The sequence below is a fragment of the Lissotriton vulgaris genome, chromosome 8, assembly GCF_964263255.1.
Source record: "Lissotriton vulgaris chromosome 8, aLisVul1.2, whole genome shotgun sequence".
NCBI classification, from domain to species: Eukaryota; Metazoa; Chordata; class Amphibia; order Caudata; family Salamandridae; genus Lissotriton; species Lissotriton vulgaris.
This window is the reverse complement of record NC_141696.1, coordinates 1,237,006,614-1,237,026,642: the sequence shown is the minus strand read 5'-3', so window position 1 is coordinate 1,237,026,642 and position 20,029 is coordinate 1,237,006,614. Positions and strand designations below refer to the sequence as shown.

Below are 20,029 nucleotides of genomic sequence, written 5' to 3'. Positions count from 1 at the left end.
ACTCCTAGAATGATAACAGGCTATAACAAACACCATAAGGACCTACGCAGAATTATGTATAGACACTGGCCACTCATAAAAATGGACCCAACCATTGGTCAAAATTGTGCCAAACTACCCCAGCTAACCTTCCGGAGAGCAATATCAATGCGACAGGAATTGGTCAACTATGCGCCCATTGTCAGTAAAAATGTGAACAAAAACCTGCCCTGGTTACAACCCCTAAAAGGTTTTTACAAATGTTCTAAATGCAAAGCGTGTTCTTATGGTATCAATACCAAAACTGTTGAATTTCCTTTTAGGAAATTCCCCTACACTATTAAAGGTGACTTCAAATGTAAAACTGACCATGCAGTCTATGTTCTCAGCTGTAGCTGCAAAAAATTATATGTAGGGAGTACGATCCATCCGGTCCATGTAAGAATATTGCAGCACTTGCGTGCCATCAGTAATGATGACCCTACTTACCCCTTTGCGAGACACATTAACACATATCACAAGGGGAAGACAGACGAATTAACATACTTCGTAACTTACCACGTGGCGCAAAATCCAAGAGGTGGAAATAGACTGCAAGCGCTCAGACGTTTAGAGTCCAAATATATCATTCAGCTGAACTCTAAGATTCCGAATGGCCACAATGCTGACGAAGCACTTAGTGTCCATCTGTAATTACAACTAATAATTTCACTGTGTCCCAGCAAACTCCTCACGCTCCTCAAAGTGTACCCGTCAGCTGTGAACATCTAGCTTCATCATCTTTTGTATTTTAACCCTCACATTTTCACGTTATTCCTTTAGCACTCCACTCACAAAAAACGACAATAGGACTTGAATTATGACACCGAGGATGCCTCTTCGTTTTAAAGTCAGTGCGATGGATACACTTACATAAACCTAAAAAAAACAAAATGCCTTTGTTCTAGGTTATATTGATTAAAGGGTGCAAGTAGCTAACCATCCACACACCGAGACGCCGTATTAGTCTAGTCTTTGATGGGTTAAGCAAGGATGTTACAGTAAACATTGTTACTTTGCCCACTTGGGCAGCATTCCCCTTTTAGAAATGTTTAGAAATATTTCTGCATTTGAATGTAACATGCGAATTTACAATTGTATTAGTATATGTTAAAATTGCATGCCAAGTGCCTTTCATCACGCAACCCATGGCATCCAGCACTCGAGAATTTTATGCACCATGTGATTTATAGAAACTACGAGTGAGACTGATTAAGTTGCTGTATCACACAGATGGTTTATGTGTGTCTGTGATGCTGCGTTTTCTGTTAATACACCACCCATGAGTAACTCGACAGCATCATGGGCGCGTTACCCACTCAGTGTAGACCAATGTACATAAACGGCACTTTACATTTTCTAACAAACATGTACTAAACGTTTTTCATTTTACCGCCTTCATCTGTAAAAACAGCCCGTTAACTTTTCATGCAATTTATCAGATACCCTTGCACCCATCCAAGTATTCTGCACGTTTAAGCGTCCCTCGTTGTTTACATGAATGTGGAACCGCTATTCAAAGTCTCAGCGCTAACCCAGATAACTAATCTACCTGCGCATATTTCTGAATTTGACATTCTCACTACTAATACAAGCCCGTGAGGATCAGTTTTCCAAAACGCACTCAGAATCCAATTATCGCAGCTTAACAAAACGCCACACACGCATCCATACCTGCTCTCACGAACACGAGCCCCAAACACCAACATGGGTCGAAAATTACAGAGCAGTCATGCGCTGTCAGCTCTTATAGCAAGCGCAACCCTTCTTTCTTTTATGTCAACTGACACACAAACCGAAGTTTCTTTCCTTGCAATATGGTTTCTTTTCCTAGGACAATAATGAGAATTGTTTTATAAACTGCAAAATTACGTTTATGACAATTATGTTGTAGTCCTAAAAACCGCATATGAATTGTACCAAACAATTAATTTAGGAAGAAACAGAAGTTTTATTTTTAATTTTGGGAACATGACTCTGCATTTAAATGTAATTTTTTCATTTCCATTAAGGTGTCACATGCCAGTTTTGTCGTTTCACATTGAACCAATGGGTTTTCAGTATACACTATATATGTTTTGTATGCACTTGGTGAAATCAGATGTAGTGAGCAAGGCGGACCTGTTCGCCGAAACGCGTCTGATCGTTTTTCTTGTCAATAAAGACCTTTGATTGGAATCCCACGGAGTCGGTGCCTGTTTTTCGAAGAAGTGTGAACACAGGAGTTCATATATATATATATATATATATATATATAATCTATAAAGAACTAACCATTATAACTAAATTAAAACAATAAACTATTTAAAAACCTTTGAAGTTAGTACAAATTATTTTTCAAACACAAATATTAATTAAAAATTATAATTTCAAATAAACAAAACATAATATTACAAATTATACCAATACAAAATAAATTGTAACATTAAATACACACACTATTCCCACTACAATGTAAACAAAACTGTGCAAACTATTAAAGAACATATATAAACAATTTACCACTCCCACTCAGTGCAACACATAAATATTAAGACCGGATAAAAATAAAATTTACAAATCTTCCTCCAATAAATACAACAGTAGTAAAGGTAACAGATTACACAAAGGTAATATTTACTGCACCCATTCCAGCTGATACAACACCAGGGAAACTGTTAAAGAGCAGACAGGTAAAATGTGCTATTCCCACTCCACTGAGGGCCCGATTCTGATGTGGGTTGGAAAGCATTACCACCCAGGGCCTGAATCTGATGCAGTTAGGAAGGCCTCCTAATGGCATTTGCTCCTTCAAACAGGATCGGGAGCGACCCAGTGCCCAATTATGATGCGTTTAGGAAACATGTGCTCCCATTGAAGTCAATGGGAGTCAAACCAAATCGTATCTGGAAGCATCCAAATGCATCGTACTTTGTCGGTCGGACTCTCCCGATCCGAGTGGGTCGGAAACCATTTCCAACCCGATCCGGTCGGGAAGCATTTCCAACCTGCATCAGAATCAGTCCCTGAGTGTAGCAGTAGAGAAAGTGTTGAATTGTGGAAGGATAACAATTACTATTCCCACTTCAGTGAGTGCAACAGTAGGGTAAGTGTTGGATACATGAGGGATAAAATGTACTATTCCCACTCCAGTCAGTACAACAGTACGAAAGTGTGGGATTGCTGAGGGGTAAAAATAACTTATTCCACTCCAATGAGTGAAACAGTAGGTAAAGTGGGAGGAACACGAGCTCAGGACCACACACCAACGCTGGCTATCTAATATTGTGCACTATTGGCGCTATATAGATGATGTCTGTATAATCTGGAAAGGGTCATCAGATGAAGCGAATGCATTTGTTACTGAGCTGAATGCTAATGTATTCAATCTTAAATTCACTTCCACTGTCACCACTGATGCAGCAGAATTTTTGGATGTACATATTTTCATTAAGGACAATAGAATCGAAACCCGTCTGCACAGAAAGGCCACAGCAGGTAATGCAATTTTGCATGCCCGCAGTGCCCATCCTGTCCATACCATCCGCAGCATCCCCTATGGGGAGTACATACGTATTTGCAGGATCTGTAGTGACAAAGATTCCCTCGACAAGTGCCTTAGTGAGTCTAAACAGCGATTCACTAATAGGGGCTATTCTGAGTCCATTTTGGAAAAAGCACTTCAAAAGGCTTGTACATTTGAGCGCAAGACACTACTAGCACCCAAGGTTCCCAACATTTCCACCTCAGAATGTAGTGTACGTCTGATAACCAACTACAGTATTCAGGAGCGCAGAATCAGGCGCATTATCTGTTCTGAATGGCCTATCATTCTAACTGATGTAATTCTTGGGCCACTGCTTCCTAGCATACCCAACATTGCATTCAGAAGGGCACCCACGATGCGTGATGCACTTGACAGACCTATGCCAGAGGGGCCGCTCAAAAAAAGCTTTATAACTAAAACTGGCTTTTTCAGATGTACATCTTGTCGTGCCTGTACCTTTGCCAAGAATAGCACACACTATGTTACTGCGTTCAATACCACACCCATCCCTATCCGTGAACATCTCACGTGTAGATCTGAATATGTTGTGTACAAATTGAAGTGTACGTGCAATCTTGAGTACATCGGAAGTACTAAACTTCCGGTTTACCAACGCATTTTGCAGCACATTAGTGCAATCGTTAATAGCTATAGCAGTTACCCTGTCGCTAGACACTTCCGCTCAGTACATGACAAAAAACTCAAGGATCTTGAATACACAGTTCTATGTTCGGTACCCCAACCCGGACGGGGGGGTGATCGAATGAAGCTTCTTCGGCAGAAAGAATCACATTTGATTCTTGCCTTAGATACTAAGGCCCCTAATGGGCTGAACCTTACTGAAGACCTTAGTAATTTTCTATGAACTGTTTGTGCATTACTGTGATCTTGTCTCTCATTGATTCTCCTGATGTGATCTAGGTTTTCACTTCTCAGTTGGCCGTTTGGTTGTCTCTACTGTATATATATTCTTTTCTGGTGTTGACCTTCTATCATTATAATCAGATGTTTGGTTAGTTAATTGTGGCACGCCAGATTTTGGGTTTATATCAATTGTATGATTATTCTCTTGTCATTTCTGTACAGCTCTGCAGCTGTGGCTCTCTTATCTTTTTTTCTATTCTATATTTTCTTTCGGCTTTTCATTTTTCGCACTATTTGTTTTCTGTATGCTTTCTTTTATCAATTGGATTTTACGTTTTACCTGTTATCACTTGCTCCCTTTCATTATTCTTGATTTTTTTATCCATTGTGTAAATAGAAGTGTTTAGGGTCATTGTGTCATATGTTTTCATCATACTAGTCATTGTATTCCCATCTACTTTAGTACATGGTAGTTTTTGGACGTTGTGAATAGTCATGTTTTTTGCGTTTATATGGCACTATGTCATTATTTGTTCAAATGAATTGCGGGTGTCTATTCACAATTTATCAAGTGGATTTATAATCTGTATATATATTGCAATTTGTCCATGTCTAGAATTTCACTTTTTTCATTCAGAATGGACTTCCGTTGTTTACAATAATTATAGAATTTTCAGTTGAATGAACTCTGATTTATGAACTGCTTTACATGTCTTTTATATGGTTTGCACGGTATCATTCCTTTGTGCACTGGTCAGCTAGTGAGTCTTTTCACTATGTTTACTATGAAGTATAGAGAAGGCGTTCACCATTGGTTATTTTTGATTGTCCTATGTTTGTTGTCACTATTTAAATGCAGTTTTTGTTCCTCACGCGCTATGTGAACAAGCTCTCGTGTGGAGCGAAACGCGTCATCCTTATTTAATTAAACCGTCTTCCCTGCTATCCACTCTTGGATTCCTGGTATTTTTGTGGCTGTATTGCATTGCTGGGCGTGAGGCTTCTGAGGTTTGGACCTGTTTGGTTCCGCCATTATCGGACGGGACTAGGACTGCTTCTATATATATATATATATATATATATATTATATATATATATATATATATATATATATATATATATATATATATATATATATATATATATATATATATAAAATCTATAAAGAACTAACCATTATAACTAAATTAAAACAATAAACTATTTAAAAACCTTTGAAGTTAGTACAAATTATTTTTCAAACACAAATATTAATTAAAAATTATAATTTCAAATAAACAAAATATAATATTACAAATTATAACAATACAAAATAAATTGTAACATTAAATACACACACTATTCCCACTACAATGTAAACAAAACTGTGCAAACTATTAAAGAACATATATAAACAATTTACCACTCCCACTCAGTGCAAAACATAAATATTAAGACCGGATAAAAATAAAATTTACAAATCTTCCTCCAATAAATACAACAATGGTAAAAGTAACAGATTACACAAAGGTAATATTTACTGCACCCATTCCAGCTGATACAACACCAGGGAAACTGTTAAAGAGCAGACGGGTAAAATGTGCTATTCCCACTCCACTGAGGGCCCGATTCTGATGTGGGTTGGAAAGCATTCCCACCCAGGGCCTGAATCTGATGCGGTTAGGAAGGCCTCCTAATGGCATTTGCTCCTTCATACAGGATTGGGAGCGACCCAGTGCCCAATTATGATGCGTTTAGGAAACATGTGCTCCCATTGAAGTCAATGGGAGTCAAACCAAATCGTATCTGGAAGCATCCAAATTCATCGTACTTTGTCGGTCGGACTCTCCCGATCCGAGTGGGTCGGAAACCATTTCCAACCCGATTCGGTCGGGAAGCATTTCCAACCCGCATCAGAATCAGCCCCTGAGTGTAGCAGTAGAGAAAGTGTTGAATTGTGGAAGGATAACAATTACTATTCCCACTTCAGTGAGTGCAACAGTAGGGAAAGTGTTGGATACATGAGGGATAAAATGTACTATTCCCACTCCAGTCAGTACAACAGTACGAAAGCGTGGGATTGCTCAGGGGTAAAAATAACTTATTCCACTCCAATGAGTGCAACAGTAGGTAAAGTGTTGGATAGCGGAGGGGTAAAAGCGTACTATTCCCACTCCAGTGAGTGCAAAAGTAGGGAAAGTGCTGGATAGAAGAGGGATAACACTTACTATTCCCACTCAAGTCAGTGCAACAGTAGGGAAAGTGTTGCATTCCGGAGGGACAAAATGTACTATACCCACTCCATTCAGTACAACAGTAGGGATGGTGTTGGATTGCTGAGGGGCAAAATTTACTATTCCCACTCCAGTCAGTACAAAATATCAACAAAATAAAAATATTTTAAAACCAAAGTAAATAAAAAATTATATAAATATATTGAAAATAAAAATAAAAGCATAGTTAATATTAAAAAAGTTAACAAATTAAAACATAGTATAATGTTAAATACATATCACAAATACCTACAAATAATATATTAAATAAAATTTAAAAAAGAAATTTCATACAAATAAATATTTTTATTTAGAAATTATTAATTAATAAAAACATTAATTATTACATAAATGCAGTTGTTTTACCTCTCACCCTATAACACCACAAAACTCACAACCCACATCTAAAATAAAAAAGTATTTGCACAACTAAACAAATTATCAATTAAACAAATATTTGTAATTAAAATTCATAAAAAGTAATTAACTTCCCACCCTTTACCCCCATAATCCCCACAAAACACACCTAAAATTAAACTTTAAATTAATTAAACAATTACAATTAAATTTCAATTAAATAATTAATAGTAGTTAACAACTAATTATAAAGTAAGTACAATTAATTTACTCACCGCCCTCTACCCCTACAAAAAACTAAAAAACACACAAAAAAGGTAATTAAACAATTAACATAATTAATTATCAATTAATTAATAATAATTTATAACTATTTATTAATTAATTGAAAAAAAATTACTTTGCAATCTTTAACCCCATATACCCAAAACCCACACCCCCAAAAATGTATTTAAACAATTAACATAATTATTAAATAAGTGATTAATATTAATGATCAACTAATTATCAATTAATTAAATAGAAATTACTTCCCACCCTTCATCCCTTTAAACCTCACAACTTGCACCTAAAATAAATTGCACAATTTCCACATTTAATTAACAACTAATTAACATTAATTCACAACTAAATATTATTTAATTAAAAATAAATTACTTCCCACCTTTTACCCCTATTAACCCAAATCCCACACCAAAAAAATCTAATTAAACGTTTAACAAAATGAATTACCAATTAATTATTATTAATGATCAACTAGTTATTAATTAAAGAAAAATAAATTACTTCCCACCCTTTACCCCTATAACCCCCAAAACCCGCACCTAAAAAACTACACAATGACCATAATTAATGATCAATTAATAAATAGTAATTAACAACTAATTAATAATTAATTAAGAATACATTACTCTCAACTTTTTACCCCTATAAAACCCACAACCAACACATAAAATGTACCAAAAAAAATTCAAGGCACAATTAACATTATAAAGTATATATTAGATATATATTAATTAATGAAAAATAATAATTAACCTATTATAATTAAATTACTTTCCACTCTATTCCCCTATGAACCCACAACCTGTTACGCAACTGAAAGATACTAAGTTTAATTAAAATAAAATCAATAACTACTAAAAAATGTACACATATATTAAAAAACATAAACAATACTTATATAAAAAATACATCAGATACATTTAAAATATGTACTAAAATACATAACAGTAATTAAAAAATCTATATTTTAAACAACTATATTTTTGCAAACGATATTAATGACTTGTATATTTTAAAAATCAATACTACTTACCTTAAAATCGATATTCTTGTCCACGATATTCATGCTGTCAATATTTCTGTGTCACAATATTTACATCTCGATAATTGTGTCAGTCGATATTACTGACTCAATATTTTGACTAAATACCCATTGAACCTTGTGTAAAATACCAACTCCCAGTTCCACAGCTGCAGGGTATATGGAAGTGCAGAGCGTGGAAGATCGTGCAGCCGGTGTATATTAGGTTATAACTGAAATTAGGAACCTCGTATAGAAGTTATATTTTGAGCAGCTCCCCCAATGAAGTCGGGTTAAATAATTTTTATTTTATGGTTAAACCTTGCAGCTATAGATGCTCTCTCTCTGTTATGCAGTATTGTGTACAATACTCCCAGATAAAGATTACTGAAGCCTAGGCTCTATAAGCTTACACAAGATATGTATAGTCGTGGGTGCATGCATCTACCTCAACATAGGAGTGTTTAGAGTTGGAGCAAGAGACCCAGTTTGAATGTCTGGACAGCTTCAAGTGTCTTGACAGCCTCATAAGTTCTAAACAGTTCATAATAAACATACATATATATGTGCATACAAGAGCATTCAGTCTGCACTCTATCCATTAGGCTGTTAAAGTGTAATTCTCATTTTTATTCTACTCACTGCAGCATAAAGAATGGGACATTTGGTGGACTTCTTCATCCATCGGCTCTCCTCTACTATGTGTCAACATTTTGTTTGACAATACTCTCATAGCTTCCCTAAAAAGGCTGCAATCTCATATATTTGTATGTATTTCATTTGCATATTGCATATGTTGGTAATAAAAAAGTAAAACATAATTGATCGGTTGCCATGGTCAGATTCCTTGGCTTTGACAATGCTTATTATTTTCGTGAGAGGTGCCAGAAGATGGTTTTAACTGTCAAATGTAGGCCGTGCAAGTCAAACTCATGGCATGTAAGGAACCATAGAGAAGAGGAGGCTCTCATGATTTGAGAGTAATGAGATTATATTCAAATAGACATTGACAATGATTTGTTTGCACCAAACAATTATTTTAAACAACCTAAATATACTGGTGAGTGTGCGCCTCTCCTCATGAGCAATTTATGTGCAGTAAAACGTAAATGGCATGTGCCATCCATGCAGAAATTGAACACGAGGAGAGAAGACAATGTTGGCAGGTACATAGGAGAGGGAGACCAATGGTAAGGCATGTGGTGAAAGCAGAGAAGCTTTCTTTGGGATGAAGTATGCAAGCGAACTTGTTTTCAAGAGAAATGAAAAGACGCAAGGATGTGCCCCTCATGGGTGTATATTTTAACCGACTGCTTGATCTTTTAGGGTGCACAGTTGGAACAACAAACGTTGAGCAACAGATGAGAGAGATCAAGGACTCTGGGAAAGAATCCAAAGTAAAAAGAGTGCCAGGAATGCAAAGGTCACCGCAGAGGAGAGCTCACGGAGACAGCACTGTATTCCAAGTCTACAAAGGAGTGAAAACATTTGCCTTCTGTAAAGCAAACAATCTCATTGTGACGGGTGGCATCGACAGGATTATTCGCATGTGGAACCCATACATGCCAGGGTAATTATTGTCTGTAACACCGAAATGTGTACATTTGCTTTAGAAAAACAGTTTTTTTTGCCACCAAGGAGCCGTATCTCTCTCTCTCTCTCTCTCTCTCTTGTTTTAAATCAACCATGAATGCTTTGTCTTTAATTCTTGGCAAATGTGGTTAGAGAGAAGAAGGCAGACAGAAGCCACACTAAGGCTTGTCTCGTTGTTGGGCTGGAGGATCCAAAGGAACTTTGAGCTGAGCTAGAGCCAGGCATGTGACTTGTACTTGACCTGAGCTTTTTTTTGGCTCAGCCACCTCTATCACATAATAGAAATTAACGGGACAAAGGCATAGGAAAGACATGATTTAACCATGATCAAACAATTTGGTGAACCAGGAGTACCAACAACACAGTGCAGGACTCGGTATATAACTTTTTCACTATGCCATATTTAGTGATTTGACTATGAGACTTGGGGGGTCATTAGGATGAGTCCGCCCGCAATCCTATCAGGAAACGGGACCGCCCACCATAAGGACGGGGCCCCCATGGGGGCAATTAGGAAGCGCTCGCCACAGTGGCGTACGCATCCTTTCTTCCTGTCATTGTGGCGGGCGGTGCTCTCAGCACAGCTCGCCACAATGCCAGGAAGGCATGTCGTGCACTTCTATGCACAACATGACAGGCACTGCGCGGTGATTGCCATGTTGTGCATAGAACTGCAGGGGGTACCATAGGTACCCCCCATGTGCACCCTCCCACCTCCCAGAGTCCCAGAGACTGCAGGGGCCAGCAATGGGCCCCCGCAGTCTATTCCCACATGCCTTTCATGTTACCGCACCCATGGTAATATGGCTGGCAGTGTCTAACAGACACTGCCACCATATTAAATCCGTCCACCGCGGTCCCCCCACCATAGTAATATGACGGGGGGAAATGGGTGGCAGGCAAGGTCAGATCACAGGCGGATCGCCACCGCCATGCGGGCGGTGGCAATCCGCCCGTGATCCTAATGGGCCCCTTTGTGTTTTCTCCTCCATTGGTAACATAAAATTATCGTCGGATTACAGCCCTGTTTTCCTATCACATACTTGGTGCACAACAAATGGGGTGTGAGTGGTCCCAATAGTGTGACTCTGGGCTTCTCTCATCAAAGAAATGATACTGTGTTGTGGAGCCTGCCCAAAATTTTAACATAGAGTCCACAACCAGCATATGTAGGCAAAATGCTAAATTTAGGATTAAATATCAGGCCTCCTAGTGCCAATGCTAAAACATTCCCAGGATTAAAAAAAGAAAATGCTACCTTATCTGATCTCGTTTCTAAGCATGCGTAATGTATAGCATGCCTTTGATTTTAAAGGCATAAGGAGATTGTGAGGTCCAAGTTTCAATTTCATTCCACTTCAGTAATAAAGTTACTTGTACACTTGTCCCATCAAAGGTAGCAATAGTAAGCAGAGAAGGCTTACTCCAGGGTGTGGTAGAGTGATAGTAACTCTGGTGCAGCATAACACAGTATGGGCCTGATGTAGAATTCAGTTGACGGGTTACTCAAGCACATTTATGATGAAGTAACAAATCGGCTGTATTCTAAATCAGGCTCTATGTCTCTTCCAGAGACTAGGAGCTTAATTTAGATGGCAGCATGGAATGAAACCTTAAACAGTTCCAGGACTCACAGTCCATACCATGTACATGCTTCTGTCCCCCATGCCCACCTTACAGCTCCTCTCCCTAGCCTGCCGGCATCAATGCAGCCCTCTGTCACACCTCAGATTATAATTGTTGGCCCCTGGAAAATATTTGGAAGTACCCATGGTGTAGCTGGTATTTTCTTGAATTTTCTTACTCTTTTCTGCTTGTTATTTTCAAGTTCTACTGCACTCCTCTCTCCCACTTCCCCCTTTACACTTGAACAATGTGTAATCAATTGTCCAAAGCTTTGTTTTGACCACCTGTTTTAAGCATTCCAGACATTATTTGACATGCCTAAAAAATAATTTAAAAATAGTGTTATTGGTCCCTGATTATAAAATCTGTTGAAACAAGTAAACCATTGTTTTGTTACACCAGGTATGACAAGTTAATTGATATAGTATGGTAATCACTGTCTAGCCAGGCCCTTAACATATTGCTTACTCAGTCAAAACTTAAAAATATCCCTACATGTGTTTCTCTGTGTTTTAAAATGTTTATTTTCATATAGAAAGCAGTCAAAACATATTTGCAATGCTATAGAGTGGCTACATATTATAGTGTTCCTATTTCCTGCCCATTGACCGCAATGGGCAAGGATCAACCCCAACCACTCAACACTGGGCGTGAGGCACCCTCCTGTGAAGACTTCGCTGCTTTCTTTATCCAAAAAACTGACAACATAAAGAGCGATCTCCTCATTTACGCAAGCCTCTACTCCAAACCCCAGTGCCTAGTACCCACTGAGCCAAAAAACAATGCTACATGGTCAACCTTTGGCATATACTCGGAAGAAGAAATTGGCAAACTGCTCAGCCCCCTGAAACCATCCAATCACCTCACGGACCCCCTTCCTGCTACCGCAGTAAAAGACTTTACCCCTTTGCTTCTCCCTCTCTGGACTAAAATTATCAACAGCTCTCTCCAACAAGGAAGCATACCTGACTCCCTCAAAGTTGGTCAGGTCACACCTCTACTAAAGAAACCTACAGCCGACCCCTCTGATCTCAACAATTACCGTCCCATTACCAATATTCCCACTCTCGCCAAACTGCTGGAAAAATGCGCACAACTACAATTGACTAAACACATTGAACAATTTGATCTCCTCAACCCTCACCAGTCAGGTTTCCGAGCAGGACACAGTACAGAAACTGCTATGACTCACATAATTGACGACGCACTTCAAATGCTAGACCAAAATGACACCTGCCTCCTCATCCTCCTTGATCTCTCTTCAGCATTCGACACCGTTAAACATGAGAATTTACTAGAACTACTAAACACAAGAATGGGTTTATCTGGAACTGTTCTCAAGTGGTTCACTTCCTTTCTTCACAACAGGTCGCAGAAATTCAAGAGCAACAACCTGATGTCCTCGCCAATTCCGGTAACGGTAGGCGTCCCCCAAGGATCCTCTCTATCCCCAACTCTGTTCAACCTAGTCATGGAACCTCTCACCACCTTGCTACAAGCATCCAATGTACACTTTCACATGTACGCCGATGACACCCAACTTTATCTCAAATTACAGTCCCCCAAAGACATCTTGCTCCTGAACTCAACGATCAGATGCACCCAATCCTGGCTTGCCGATAATCATCTCAAACTCAATGCCCTGAAAACAGAGTTCCTTCTGATGTCACCTCCAGCGAAGATCTCCACCACTCAAATTTGGCTTAAACACCTAACCGCACTCAATGTCCAACCCACCATCGTGGACTCAGCAAAATCTTTAGGCATAACACTCAACACCAATCTCAACATGCAGCAACATATCAGCAAGGCAACAAAGGGAGCGAACTTCCAGATCAATACTCTGAGGAAACTTAAACCCTTTCTCCCAGCCAAAGACTTCCAAACAGCAGTACAAGCACTAGTCATCCCTGGAATTGAATACGGCAGCATCTCCCTCTGCGGACTCCCCCTAACTACAACCGCATCCCTAAGAGTTTCTCTAAACGCTGCAGCGAGACTCATCACTGGGTCAAAAAAGTACTCACATATTACCCCTGACTTGAAATCCCTGAACTGGCTGCCTTTTGAAGCCAAAATACATCTGAAAATCGCCTGCATGACACACAAGGCGGTACACCTAAACTCACCCGGATACCTCGCTCAGAAACTGACAATCTCTGGAGGAGCTAGAAACATTAGAGGCACAAACAATCTTCTGTTGAAACCTCGAAGATTCCGGAAGGAAAAAACATATAAGCGCTCCTTCTCAGGAATGGCGCCTAGGATCTGGAACTCACTCCCGCCCGAAACCAGGCTTATCTCTTCCACTACACTCTTTAAAAATGTAGTAAAAGCTATCCTCATGGCTAAATACACTTGAACTATTATCGCGAACCGATCTGTACTACATGTTTGACCCCTTTGATTATTTGTATTAGCTGTCTTATTACTCACGTGATTGGCTTTGTAGCCACCTATTTGTACTGTTTGACCTATTGATTTATCTGTCTGACTATGCTCCCTCATGAACTTCTCTTTGTAAAGCGCTCTGATATCTGCAAAGTTCTTGTCCGCGCTATATAAAACTTTCAAAATAAAAATAAAAAATAAATGGCATCCATGTTAAACTCCATTTGACAATTACTAGTCATCCTTTGGATTTGGCCTATTCTTGGTCTTACTGGCCAGCATTGATGGGTGGCCACAAGGGTGAGCTGCCACAGTTGGCCTCGGGCCATCGAAAGCCATTGTGTATGGTCAGGGGTGAGGCGGTCAGGGGCCCCACATTCCTGGGCGTGGACCTCAGTTTCGAGGGCCGTGATTTGCACTATCTCCTTCGTTTCATTCCTATGGAGAAATCACTTTGCCAGACCCCAAATCACTGCCTTGCTGGGCACCAAGGGTGCAAGACTCTCCACATGTCCCAGCACGTCCATCCAGGACGAAAGTTGATGCGCACAGGAAATGCGCCCTTGAGTGGGATTGCCATTGCGTCTAGGTCGGGCACTGCGTTAAAGTCATTATAAAGGACCGATACGCCCATTTCAGATTTGCAAACAAGGAAGTCAGCGAGGACAGTGCAACTGCTGGTGCTTGGTTAGGTAGGCAGACTGAGAGGAAGTTAAGGTGGTGGCATTCGAGGAGGCCCTTTATCGCCACGTATGTATTCTCAGGGGGTCTACATGTGTGTTAGTAACTGCCAGGAGGAACCCCTTATATAATAGGATTGGGAGCCTAGAGTGAAGCCCATGTGGAACACACTGTCATACCCGTAGCCACGGAGGAAGGTACATTGGGTGCCCAGTAAGTGGGTAATTTTCCTGTAGCATGAGAATAGCGGGCTGGAAGCGTTTGGCAAAGCGCAATCCAGCAGTGCGTTTGATGCTTTCCAAGAGGCCATTCAGATTCCAAAACTAGTTTAAATGAGGGTATGACAGCCGTTGGTGGGGTTATGGGGCAGTTGAGAGGTGCAATCTGTCCAGGGATGCAGGTGGGGCATCAGTGGACGGAGGAGTTTGGTGGGCCACTCATGGGGTGCAGCACAGGTGTGAAATAACACTTTGGTAGATACAACCTAAACAAAACATAAACCAATACACCAAACCATGACCGTTATTCCCTCTAACTCCCTCCCCCTCTGCCTACTTCCACCCCTGAAGCATCTGTCGCCCAAACCTGACCTTATTGGAGGAAGTACAAAAAGAAATAAAAAACAGATAGAGGAGCAAGTAATGAACTCAGAAAGCTGAATAGACCTCCCCCAAGTAGGACACAGTAATGAAGATAATTATGGTGAGTGTGACATACAGTTACCAGAGAGTACAATAAGTCTCTGCGGGGTAAAACCGCTAGCCTATTGCCCCCAAGAAAAGTAGGTACATGCCTGGATAGGGTCAGTTAAGGAACCCTCCCCCCGGGAAGCCTGTTCCAGTGGCGCCTCCTTCAGCTGTCCGTCGTTTACCATCACTCCGAGTAAAGGGGGCTCCGAGTCTGAAAAGCCCATCCAGTCATCGTCCCAGGAACAAGTTTGTCTCTTCCACTGTGGCCTCAGGTAGCGACCTGCCACACCTCGGGGCGGTCCACCACCATGACCCATCCCTGGGTTCACTTGGGTCTCTTCTCACCTCAAAGCGGTCCCAGGTAAGCTAAGGAGTATCAAAAAAGTATGATTTGGAGTTAAAGAAGACCTTGATGTTCGCCAGGAAGAGGAGGATATATTGAAGTTTAAGCACCCAGAGGTTTTTCTTGACCTCTGTGAATGAGTGGCAACGATGCTGGACGGCAACAACAAGAACAAAAACCTCTCACTAGTATACACTTTGATATAGGTAATATATCCTACATAAATTCAAATAATAACATTGTCCCAAAACAGAGATTATTGAAAAAATATTTTCTTTTTATTTACTCAGTTTTCTAATAAATTAGAACATTGCAATAGCACCATATCATAGGCATTGTACCATTTTTTTTACACATATTTTATGTACACATATTTATAATATATACAGTACCCCCAGAAGGCAGAAAAACGCACACAAAAGCCCAATCAACTCAAACACACAACTCAATCAGACAAACAGTCTTACCAATCACACAGACTCAAAACAAGAAATTAGGTAACAAGAAAAAAAAATTCTTATAATGAAAAGCTATAATATATATACAATACACCAAGAACAGAGGAACAGCACCGACGCGCGTTTCGGAAAGGGATTATAGTCCTAGCTTCCTTCGTCAGGGACCATTAAATAATTATTTCCATATTAGCCAATCTTTTCCTTGATTCTATTTTCCACTGTTATTCATCCAACCATATAATCACAAGGGGGCAAACCAATGGAGTCAGTATAAATGTCTGACACAATTATCTGTAGGGGACAATGAAAAAAACATTACATATCCATAGTCACATAATACATTGCTTCATAATGTTGCTGTGGGAATCAAAACCCAGGTACAAAAAAAGAAAGAAAAATCAAAGAAAATTGCAGAAAATACTAAGTCACCCATAAGTGCTCATCAGATGAGAATAAGTGCCAAATCCAGAGCGTGATAGAGTAGACCTCATGAACCTATATCATATGAAAAAAGCTGGATGAGCAGCCCAATCCTAAAGGATGCTCAGAGGTATAGAAACCACAACCAACATGCAGAAAAGCGGAAAAGAAACATATCTCAATATCCACACCAAGTAAACTATCGAAGAGACTTCAACCTACCCTAAGGTCTCTGTGAATACATAGAGACCAATATGGGGTGGGAGAAATATATCCAGTCTGTAACTCGGCGGAATGTTAAAAGGGATCCCACATTAATCTCAGGATAAGGACCTCTGAAAGTAAAGATGGAAACCATGTGATTCCAGTAGTGGAATATCACGGGCGAGCTATCCAATCTAAAAAACACACGTACCTAGGGGAAAAGAATACTGCTGTAGAGGGTAACCTTCCCACCACTTTCCCCAATTGCTACAGGTCTATATGAATAAACTTACCTCGGGTATATTAGTGTTTTGTTGAAAAAGGACGCCAATCCCTTATTTAATCTTCCTCCCGGGTGCACCGTCACACAAACACACTTTGGCCCACAGAATGGGGAGTCTCTTTAGGGAGCGTCTCCAAATGATGACACAGACATTTAAATAGTAGACGGGAAGTATCTACACCTTCCCGCAGAAAAGGACTTCTCCAAATCCCACCACACTCTAAGAAAGATAAAAATGGCGGGACCATTAGTTCATTTTTTGTTGAAGGGATGCACACCTTGTTTATCCTATTTTTCACGCTTCCTCATTCCTCTCCCTTTGTTCGGTTTGCGTGCAGAACGTTTTTTTTAAGGCTTACCCCACTGCCTTATGTTAGAATGAACTCTTAGGGGATGGGGCCGCATTCAGCCCCATAAGACCACTCGCACAGCTTCATGCCGCCCCTGGCGTGCATGCATAGTCGAAGGTTATTTAACCATTTATCAGTACTATTCCATATTTTTTAATTATGTGGTCTACCTGTTTATACCAACAATTTCATCCATTTTTTTGTCCCAATACACAGATTATTGCGCCAATTTCCAATTTTCTAGTATTCTAATTGTGCCGATCCGGGCTTCTTAAAAAGAATATGAATGATGCGTCGTTCAACACAAGCAGTCTTTATTTCAGTTTAAAAACCCAATGCATTTCGGGCCATTACAGGCCCTTCTTCGGGGGTCACTGCAATTAATCATAACAAAACAATATTAGCACTCATTGTTTTTCAGTATATACATACTTGCAATTCAGATTGGTCAGTACTGCACTTTTTTAACAAGATTGGTCACAGATTGCATCTTGTCCCTTATCCTATATCCCTCGCATGTCATTTCTTTCATCTTAGCTGATTACAACTCTCATTTCCCGTCTTAATACTACTGCTTTTTCTTCCCTAATTGTCCCAATCTCTTTATCTCCCTTGAACATGTAATTGTCACAACCCTTCAGTTTACGTGCAGAAATTCCCTCCCACAACAGAGTTTATTTTCAAAGGTTACCGCTGTTCTAGAAATATATGAAACCTTGTTTGAGGCCTCCAAACGTGCGTATCACACATTATCCCAACATTGCTCATTAGCAAGTTTAAAAGAACCAAGCTACCATCTGTTCCCCGTGTTATTACTCCTAGAGTCAAACAGCGTTTCCCACACGCCACTTCCCTACGTACCTGCTGTGGTTGTTTTTAAAGAACTGCAGTCCTCGCCATTTCTCACAAACTGTTGATCCATTACTTACTTCCATCTACTCCCTAAATCGTATCTCCCACGTGGTCTCCCTCCCAATCAGCTGCGTGTTTCAAACCTCCCACCCCTGCGTGCGTGCCAACCTTTAAAACTACGATTCCCAACATGCATATCGGAAATTCGAAAGCGCGTTTAGTCTTTTACATAAGATTTTCTGAACAGCTTTGCCACAATGTTGCGTTCCATGTTATGTTAGATAAGTACAGATTGGTCCTGCTTGCGATGAACTATGGTCTTCCATCAATTTCCGTGTGTTAGTATTCAAATGCTTCCTCTTTTCTTTTAACTCTTCTTCTCCGACGGGTGCATTCCCTGGGTGGGGTTATAGTATGAATGTCCATTTTTTGTTGAGGGGATGCACACCTTGTTTATCCTATTTTTTCACGCTTCCTCATTCCTCTCCCTTTGTTCGGTTTGCGTGCAGAACGGTTGTTTTAAGGCTTACCCCACTGCCTTATGTTAGAATGAAATCTTAGGGGATGGGGCCGCATTCAGCCCCATAAGACCACTCGCACAGCTTCATGCCGCCCCTGGCGTGCATGCATAGTCGAAGGTTATTTAACCATTTATCAGTACTATTCCATATTTTTTAATTATGTAGTCTACCTGTTTATACCAACAATTTCATCACATTTTTTGTCCCAATACACAGAAACCGATTATTGCGCCAATTTCCAATTTTCTAGTATTCTAATTGTGCCGATCCGGGCTTCTTAAAAAGAATATGAATGATGCGTCGTTCATCACAAGCAGTCTTTATTTTAGTTTAAAAACCCAATGCATTTCGGGCCATTACAGGCCCTTCTTCGGGGGTCACTGCAATTAATCATAACAAAACAATATTACCACTCATTGTTTTTCAGTATATACATACTTGCAATTCAGATTGGTCAGTACTGCACTTTTTTAACAAGATTGGTCACAGATTGCATCTTGTCCCTTATCTTTTATCCCTCGCATGTCATTTCTTTCATCTTAGCTGATTACAACTCTCATTTCCCGTCCTAATACTACTGCTTTTTCTTCCCTAATTGTCCCAATCTCTTTATCTCCCTTGAACATGTAATTGTCACAACCCTTCAGTTTACGTGCAGAAATTCCCTCCCACAACAGAGTTTATTTTCAAAGGTTACCGCTGTTCTAGAAATATATGAAACCTTGTTTGAGGCCTCCAAACGGGTGTATCACACATTATCCCAACATTGCTCATTAGCAAGTTTAAAAGAACCAAGCTACCATCTGTTCCCCGTGTTATTACTCCTAGAGTCAAACAGCGTTTCCCACACGCCACTTCCCTCCGTACCTGCTGTGGTTATTTTTAAAGAACTGCAGTCCTCGCCATTTCTCACAAACTGTTGATCCGTTACTTACTTCCATCTACTCTCTAAATCGTATCTCCCACGTGGTCTCCCTCCCAATCAGCTGCGTGTTTCAAACCTCCCACCCCTGCGTGCGTGCCAACCTTTAAAACTACGATTCCAAACATGCATATCGGAAATTCAAAAGCGCGTTTAGTCTTTTACATAAGATTTTCTGAACAGCTTTGCCACAATGTTGCGTTCCATGTTATGTTAGATAAGTACACCCACGTGCCAAGATCTATTACAGGAGGCAATCCCATTACAGGAGCACATAAATGTGGCGACTGCCATGCATGTAATTAAGCAATCACCTCGTCAGAACTTACTTGGGGTAAGAGAAAACTCACATTCCGGGAGATGACTAACTGTA

General features: G+C 40.0%; 1 protein-coding gene across 1 annotated transcript in view; it reads left to right on the top strand.

Moving 5' to 3' along the window:
* LOC147698535 (cilia- and flagella-associated protein 337-like) overlaps positions 1 to 20,029 on the top strand; it is a 554,785-nt gene that overhangs the window by 262,268 nt on the left and 272,488 nt on the right. Inside the window, exon 13 of the mRNA XM_086935138.1 lies at positions 9,650 to 9,893. Coding sequence (XP_086791264.1) covers positions 9,650 to 9,893 — 244 coding nt within the window. The remainder of the gene's footprint in view (positions 1 to 9,649; positions 9,894 to 20,029) is intronic.